At 40.5% G+C, this 8473-nt stretch overlaps 1 protein-coding gene across 9 annotated transcripts in view; it reads left to right on the plus strand.

Moving 5' to 3' along the window:
* The window catches only part of Dennd4a (DENN domain containing 4A), a 113413-nt gene extending 106855 nt beyond the window's left edge, over window positions 1-6558 (plus strand). For 8 of the 9 annotated variants that reach the window (XM_039082818.2, XM_039082817.2, XM_017596072.3 and 5 more), the window contains one exon: window positions 3881-6558. In XM_039082818.2, the coding sequence (XP_038938746.1) occupies window positions 3881-4017 (137 nt within the window). In that variant the 3' untranslated portion in view covers window positions 4018-6558. The remainder of the gene's footprint in view (window positions 1-3880) is intronic. The other variant, XM_008766395.4, reaches the window with a different exon arrangement.
* The last annotated feature ends 1915 nt before the right edge of the window (window positions 6559-8473 follow it).

The raw sequence follows: 8473 nt of genomic DNA on the forward strand, positions 1-8473 counted from the left end.
GGACCGAACCCAGGGCCTTGCGCTTCCTAGGCAAGTGCTCTACCACTGAGCTAAATCCCCAAACCCCGTCGTCCTGTCTTAACTGTGATAAAGTCATGACCAGAAGCAGCATGGAGAGGGAAGGGTTTACTTCCTCTTGTAACTCCCAAGTCATGGTTCATTTCTGAGGGAAATTCAGGCAGGACTCAAGGCAGGAACAGAAAGAGAGGAGTTTGAGGAGTGCTGTTTCCTGGCCCACTCCTCTTGGCCTGCTCAGCTTGTTTTCTTATACAACCCAGAACCACCTGCCCGTGGAGGGCACCACCCACATTCCTCACTAATCAAGCAGACAGCCATCAGACTTGCCTGCAGGCAATCCAATGGAGACATTTTCTCAACTGAGGTTCCTTTCCCTCATAACTCTAGCTTGTGTCAAGTCAACCAAAAAAACTAAACAAACAAAAAAACTAACCAGGACAAATCCTCAAAAGAGAACTATAATACCATACAAAAGTCAAGTAAAACAATTAGAGACCAAAACATTTTATTATGAGTCAGTCTACCAAGATGATACAGTGATAAAAATATATTCACGTTAGGGAAAAACATAGGCATAAATCCTTATGACCGGAGTAGATGGCAATTTCTTACAAGTGCCATCAAAAACACAAAGAAGGGGCTGCTGAGATGGTTCCGCAGGTAAAAATGCTTTGTGCACAGACCTGGCTTCCTAAGTTCAGTCTCTAAAACACAGATAAAAGTGTCCTCCAACCTCTACAAGTGCACCATGGCGTGCATGAACGTGCACGCATACACACACACACACACACACACACACACTCACCCCATACTCTCTCTAGACATCAACAAAATTGAAACCCTGTGTTCATGAGTGGACACCATCAGAAAATAAAAAGATTATAGCAAAACTCATATATGATTTATGTCATATATAACAAGATCATATACTGATAAAAGCAGAGTATAAAGAACTTTTTATTTAAATTTTCAAAAATTTGTACATATATGCAATGTATCTTGTTATATATACTCCTCACTCCCTCTCTCCAGTCCTTTCTGTCTCCCCAAGATATATTTCTCCCAATTTTATGTCTTTTGTTTTATAACACACTAAGTCCAATTAATGTGCCTATATATTCATGGGGCTTATGGTCATCCACTATGACATGAGCAAAAAAAAAAATTTATAACCTAACAAAAACAATCCAGTGTAGAACTTGGCAAAGGATTTATTTGACCATTTCTTTCTCCAAAGAGAGATATACAAATTGACTACAAAGCACAAGAGAAGATGTTCAGTATCTTTATTCATGCATGAAGTGTAAGTCAAAAAACCAAAAACAAAACTAGTTACTACTTACAACTTGAAGAACACCCATCAATAGAAAAACAGAAAAGAACAAGTGTTGGAAAGGATGTGGAGGAATTAATTGGGCTGTATACGTGACTGATGGGAATATAAACTGATGTGGCTGCCAGAAGCAGTTCTGTGTCATCAAAGGTTGACACAAGTTCTGTGTGGCCCAGCAGTCCTGCATGTGCACAGATGCCCAGGGTTACTGAATGCTCTCGGGCTTCTGCACAAAACATGTGTGACAGTCCCAGTAACCAAAATGGGGGAACGTCCAAACAGAGGTGGAGAAATAAAATGTGGCATGTCTGTGTGATAGAATATTACTCACAGGTAAAAGTTGGCCAGCCAAACACGGTAGATGATGTGCTAACACTTGAAAGGCTAAGGCAAGAGGGTCACAAGTTTAATCAAGACCAGCCTTGACTGGATCTGAGTCTGAAAGCGAAAACTGCAAAGACAAGGAGTGAAAAGGCAGTGCTCCATGCCGTGCTCCAGCAAGCAGCACATACAGTCTTGAATATTCTTAGCAAAAGAAACCACACAGGAAGTCACATGCTGGATGCCTGAAAGTGTGGAAAGCGTCCAGATAGGAAATAGGTTTGCGATTTCCAGTGCCTAGAAGGGGATGAGTGGGAGAGTGCTGCTGACTGCTTTTGAGGATTTTGGCATGATGAAATATTCTGGAATTAGAGAGTGGTGATGCTCGTACAATTGTGAATATACAAAAAGCAAAACAATGAAAAACAAGCACACTCATTTTGACTGGGTTACAAATTAGTGAATTGTGCATATGGAAAGTATACCTTAAATTTACAGTTTATCTGACCAAAAAGAAGAATTTGTTAGCTGGCTTTCCCCTGTAGAAGCCCATATCACTATAGAATGACCAGTGCAGAGGAGAGCTAGGAAAGTCAGAAGAACCAAATAGCGTCTAGAAAGAGTCATGGCTATCTCTGGGGAAAATACCTAATGAAACTGGCTGGGAAAGGCTGAATATTACATGAGTTTCAATCACTGAAGCTGCTGGAGAGGACACTAGAACCTGAGCAAATGAAGAATGTATTCTTTGAGTGGGGCTTTTTAACTAATGAGACAGAAAAGGTACCGAGAAACAACTCAGCTTGCATTTACTGTCCCTTTATTTTCTACCCAGTAGAACCCCAGCACATATGCAGACTTTACTCTTGCCCTCTGCCAAGGGGCATTTTATTAAGTCCCTAGAAAACTGTACTTGGTCGTGTTGTTGGCTATCACCCTACCGGAGTCTCTGCCAGGCACCACTGTGGCACATTTGATAAGGCAATATGGATGTCTTCATCTGCGTAAAATCCAGGCATAACTGATAGCTGGTTCATGTCTCCAGGGTTTGTTTAAAGTGAACTGCACCTGTGGGACAGGCCTGTAACTCCAGCTACCCAGGAGGCTCAGGCAGGAAAATTACAAGTTCAAGACCTGTCCTGTCTTCAAAGTCAGTTCAAGCTAGTCTGGGAAATGAGAATAAACTTGTCTCTGAATAAAAAGTTTAAGAAGGGCTAGCAGGTAGCTAAGTGTCACAGAATTTGCTTATCATGTACAAGGCCCTAGGTTCACTCTCCAGTGCTGCCAAAATAGTAGACTAACAGTAATCGTTATAAAACCACAGCCTTCTTACAGGAACTCTACTGTTTCCTACGAGAAAGAAGGAAAGGTCACTTTAGGATGGTATCAGAAGGTTCTTGGCTGTGCATGATGACACATGCCTCTAACCCTAGTTCTCAAAAGGCTGAGATAGGTAGGTTGCTACAAGTTACAAGCTGGCTTGGGCTACATAGTAACTTTAAGGCCAGCCTATGCTACATTGAAAGACAAGATCTCTAAAAAAATTAAAATATTAAAATCTACACTTTTCCCACCAACTCCCCACACTAGGAAACTTAGATAAAAACACATAAATTCCAAGTAGAGCTTAAATTTTACCTGTAAAAAAAATTAAATCTTAAGTGTATATGGATCCATTTTTTTTCTTAAGCTTGTTATGTTGAGAAAAATCACCATGATTTTTTCTCTCTTTCTTAGCATTAGGACTTAAACCAAGGGCAACCAGGATAGTGCAAGAGCAAGTGCTCTAGCACGTGCTGTGCTCCCAGTGCTTGTTCCTTGTTTTGGGACAGGTTCTTCTTGAACTTGTACTGTAGCCCAGGCAGGCCTTAAGTGATCTTGCCTCAGCTCCCCCAGAACCCTGACTGCTGGACTGGGATAGGCATTATTCTGTCGCCTGCTCTTAACTCTGTTACTGACCATGAAAAGCAAATTACAAAAAGCTTGTGTGTGGAGTTCAGTGGGTTGTTTGTTTGTTTGTTTGTTTGTTTGTTTTGCACTGATGTTTGATCAGAATTGCCATGCTCAGTGCTCTAAGGCTCCCTTCTTCAGGTTCTGTATTCGTGAGCCTGCGGGTCTCAGAAGCGCCCTGGAGATGCATATAGCAACTTGACTATGGTCGCTATCAGACATGAATTTCTTGTTTTATTTCTTAATGACACTTTGCAGATGCGTTTGACAAAGAATACAAGATGGCTTATGATCGTCTCACACCAAGTCAAGTCAAGAGTACACATAACTGTGACAGGCCACCAAGCACGGGAGTGATGGAGTGCCGGAAAACCTTTGGTGAACCTTATCTTTAAGACGTGTGTGTATATGTATACATTCAATATATATTGTATAGTCAGTGTACAAAGTAACACTTTTAGACTCTAAACTCCACGTTTTGAGAATGCATTTGTAAATGGATTGGAAAGTTCAGGTGGCTTTGTACAGAACGCTTTTGTGAGACAACAGTGACCGACAGGGAGAGAGCCACTTACTTCCCATTTATTTCTTCTTTATCACCCCTGTAAAGTAATCAAGTACTCGATGATGAGGAAGTCTCTTTTAAAACATTGGTTGCCACAAAATTAGACTTTCTTATGGTTTCTCTTGGAAGAGACAGGTGGGAAAATCACGTGTGGAGCGTAAGCAGAGATGTCAGATCCAAGTGTGTCCTGCTTTCGTGGACGTCCGTGGACTGTTCACGCGTTACCATGAAGTTCTATTATACATATTTTAAATTGTTTATAGTAAGTTGATATTTTTTTAATTTTTAAATTTAATATAGCAAACTTAAAATGAATTTAAACTTATGAAACAAGTGTTTATTTTCTTTGTGTCTGCTCTTTGAAGTAATTCGCACAGCTGCAGATCTCTGTATATCTACCTATATTTTTTTTATTACTTGAGAGGAAGAACTTTAACAGGTCAGTGCCAGTGTCAGTGCCCTTGGATTGCACGATAGCTCCCCTGAGTCTGACTGGGGAGAGGGACTGAGGGAGGCAGGGTGAGCCCTGTGCACGGAGCACCAGACAGAGCGCCTGCGCCATGCCTGCCGTCTCCTCCACTAGAGTAGATGCGAAAGTACCCAGGGGAAAAAACTCACAACCCAAACGTCAACATAAATCTTAGTATGCTATGTGAAAACTTACAGAGGGGAATTACTGACAACTGACTCTTCCAAATTTTACCCAAAATATTGGGTATGAAACAAATTGCACTATAAAATATGTATCTGAAATATGGTTTAATGGGGTATTCTGTTAATACTATATATAGAGAGATTCAAAGTATTTTTGGAAGCAGAAAAATAGTAACCGTCTAAAAGTGCATCCAGAGAGAATTTCCCATATTGAGGAACTTAGTTTTTTCAGTAAGCTTCAGGATCTGAAGTTCATGGAATCTCAAATGTAAACTATACATGATCAGACAATAAACTCAATGTTTAAACACCAGGAGTATTAAATTGACTTAAAATACATTTTTAATTATATTATTTCTAAAACCACTTTTTTTGAATAATTTCTCATAAAAAAAGGCATCCTTTGGCCTCTGGAATTAATTATTCATGTATTTTCAGTGTATGTATATACATTTGCAAGGGTTGTCATTTGTAAAGGAAGGCTAGCCATTTTAAAACGAAGAAAAAAGGGGTGGTCCCAAACCTGATGTTTAAAGCAAGTGGAGTCCATGATGCTTGACCTGGAAATAAAATAACTTAAGCGCCCCAAGACTCAGCAGTTCAGCCGCAGAAAAGCTGCCTTTCAGTCCCTGCCACCACTGAGTAGCCAGGCTGAAGCATTTTTTTTCACAGCTTTTGCCCTCTGGCAAGTTGTGGGGAGAGCATAAAATGTGAATCTTGAGTTCAGTTGGTTTGAGGCTGAACTTACTTACTTGAAAACACTGGTGCTATGCGCGCATACCTACGGCTCCTGTCGATCCACTTGGCCTCGCGGCCTCACTGCTTCACATTCTCCAAGTCACTGAGAAGTACATCCAGTCTCTTCAGAGACTGAGAATGTTCCAAAGGAGGTGTTTGGCACTGGTGGTAAACATGCCCTCTAACAAGATTTGGGCTCTCGTCCGTGCTTTCTTCTTTCTTCCCTCACGAGAGCAGTTTGCACTGCTGCCTCCAGTTTCTGTAATGCAAACTGTGTGGTTTGTTGGATTCAGATGTCTGCCAAGCACAGAGAGGCAAAGCTGGCCCTCACACTCACTCGGAAAGCTGAGCATGACTTCTGCCTCCCGCCCTTCCCTGAGTTTTGTTCTCTGTCTCTGAATAAAGTTATATTTTTCCTGCTTTTAATCCCCAGGAATGTTACTGTATGAAGATAATCTTTAAAAATAATACCTAAACATGGACTAGAACTCAGTCAGTCCTGCTCCAAAGAAAACTAAAATAAGGATTGTCTTTTGAAACAATTTAATCCAAGCTGTTTTTCAGTTTTTTTATTTACCATACATTTTGGAATATTATGGCCAATAATGTTGGAAAGTGGTGTCCTTTCCCTCTACTCCTTATTTTCCATTCTTAGTGTTGCTTATGTTTAAATTGTTGGAAATAAACCATGCTCTTGTTAATATAGTTTAAGACTCTCATTAGGTTTGAATGTTCCTGTGTATGTACATATACTTTAAATAGTCAGCGTTCCCTCCTGTCACCAGATGTCACAGTATGTAGCTGTTCATCTTCTGGTTTTGTTCTCTTTTCTGTTTTTTTCTAACCTTTAAACCCCCAACACTATCAACTTATCTTACTATAAGGTTGTCTAGTATGTCTTCCCATTTTTGTACATAGAGAAGTGACCCTGAAAATGTTGGTTCAGCATTTTAGGCAATAAATACTTATTTTTACTTCATGCTGATAATTATTATTTATTGGTGCAACTAACAAGCATTGTCTATTCCTATATATAACTTGCGTAGTGTTTTAACTTATAGAAGGGAAATGCTTCTTTTAAAAATGGGCAGTAGTTCAGCCTTATCTTATTTCTTCCACCATAGTTTACAAACTGCTTTTAGGCGCTTCATGTCAGAATGAGAAGGGAAGAGTGAGCAGGCTCGGAGGCTGCGACTCCTGTGTGCTTAGTGTGCTTGTCCCTTTTAGACCCAGCACAAAGCTTTCTGCGAACCCCAGCAGCTGCCTCCTTCATAGACACCAACATCCTGAGGACTTGCAGGCTTGTCATCCCTCACACTACCTTCCTTTGCTAGCCCCAAGGAAACCGCATCGGGCGGCCACACCGTTTGCAGAAGAAGCAGAGACTTGTCTGTACGGGAATTGTTGAGTCTGACATCTGTGTATATGCTCACAGGGACAGACTGCTGGGAAAACTCCTGCTGTCCACGGTTGCTGTCCTTTAGATGGTTTCTTCTTGCTATTTAGAGTTTTTCCAAATGAGTCTCTTTCACTGTAGTGACTGGTGGACAGTCTATAAAGGAAACATGTCGGCTTCTACTCACTAGTCACAGGAAAGGACCTAAAGACCAGAAGCACAGCTTTGGCCCGGCAGGCTAACCTAGGCATGGACATCCTCCCAGCGACCCCCTAAGGATGGGCATGCTTCATAGGGGCCAATCCCACAGCACTTACAGGCTGTGACTGCAGATAAGGGCAGCCACTTATTTCAATGTATCTACCAACCTATACTTTTCAATATAAATTTCATTCCCTGCCCCCTCAGAACTCATTTGTTAAATAAACAAGAATTCTGCTATAGACAGCATTATAAAAAAAAAAAACTTTTCAGATCTGTTGGTGACAATACAATATAATGTTCAAAATATATACAGTAGCCATTTTAAAACACCAATTTTCAAATAAGTATATTTTAGTTTGTTATATAAAGTTTTAACCCATTTAACCAGGAAGTTCTTCATAGTGTTAGAAATATCTCTTACTAGGACATCATGGAACTGTAACTGCAGGGGGAGGGAGAGGACACGAGGACACCCTGCAGCCACCAGTTCACACTCCGACCTGTGACAGCTCAGACTTCTAGACTCAAAGAATGAAGTGGGACCTGCTTCGCGTAATTCCACATCATTTGCTCTCAAACGAGAGGCCATCTCAGTATTATCTTGGCATAGTAGCACACTAGTTCATCTCTTTTTAAAGGGCATGCTTTTATAAATTCATATATATATCAATTTATATATATATTTATATCATATATATATATGTATCTTAAATTTAATTGGTTCTTTTAGAAGTCACACAAATTGAGGCTTGAGAGGAGACTCCTCAGTTAAGAGCGCTTACTGCTCTCCTGAAGGACACGAGTTCAGATCCCATGTCCATAGCAGGTGGCACCCTCTCCAGCTCCAGGAGATCCAACACTGTCTTCTGACTTTTACAGCTGCATGCACATGCGTGAGCACACACACATTAACATACATGCAACCACACATGTATGCATACACACACAACATTGTAAGGGATAAAACCCACTGGTCCTGCCTCTGCCTTTCACATGAGTGGTCACCTGAGACCATTGGAAAACACAGATATTTACATTGCAATTCCTAACAGCAGCAAAATTACAGTTATGAAGTAACAATGAAAACAATTTTATGCTTGGGGGGTCACCACAGTGTATTAAAGGGTCTTAGGATTAGACAGGTTGAGAACCACTGTCTTAGATTTAATCTCTACTATTTTATATATATATATATATATAAAATATATAATTTCAATATTTAGAGGCTGGAGAGTTAGCTCAATGGTTAGAGCACTTGCTACTTTCTGAGATGACTCAAAGTCAGTTCCCAGCA

Source organism: Rattus norvegicus, chromosome 8, assembly GCF_036323735.1.
Source record: "Rattus norvegicus strain BN/NHsdMcwi chromosome 8, GRCr8, whole genome shotgun sequence".
In the NCBI taxonomy this organism is placed as follows: domain Eukaryota; kingdom Metazoa; phylum Chordata; class Mammalia; order Rodentia; family Muridae; genus Rattus; species Rattus norvegicus.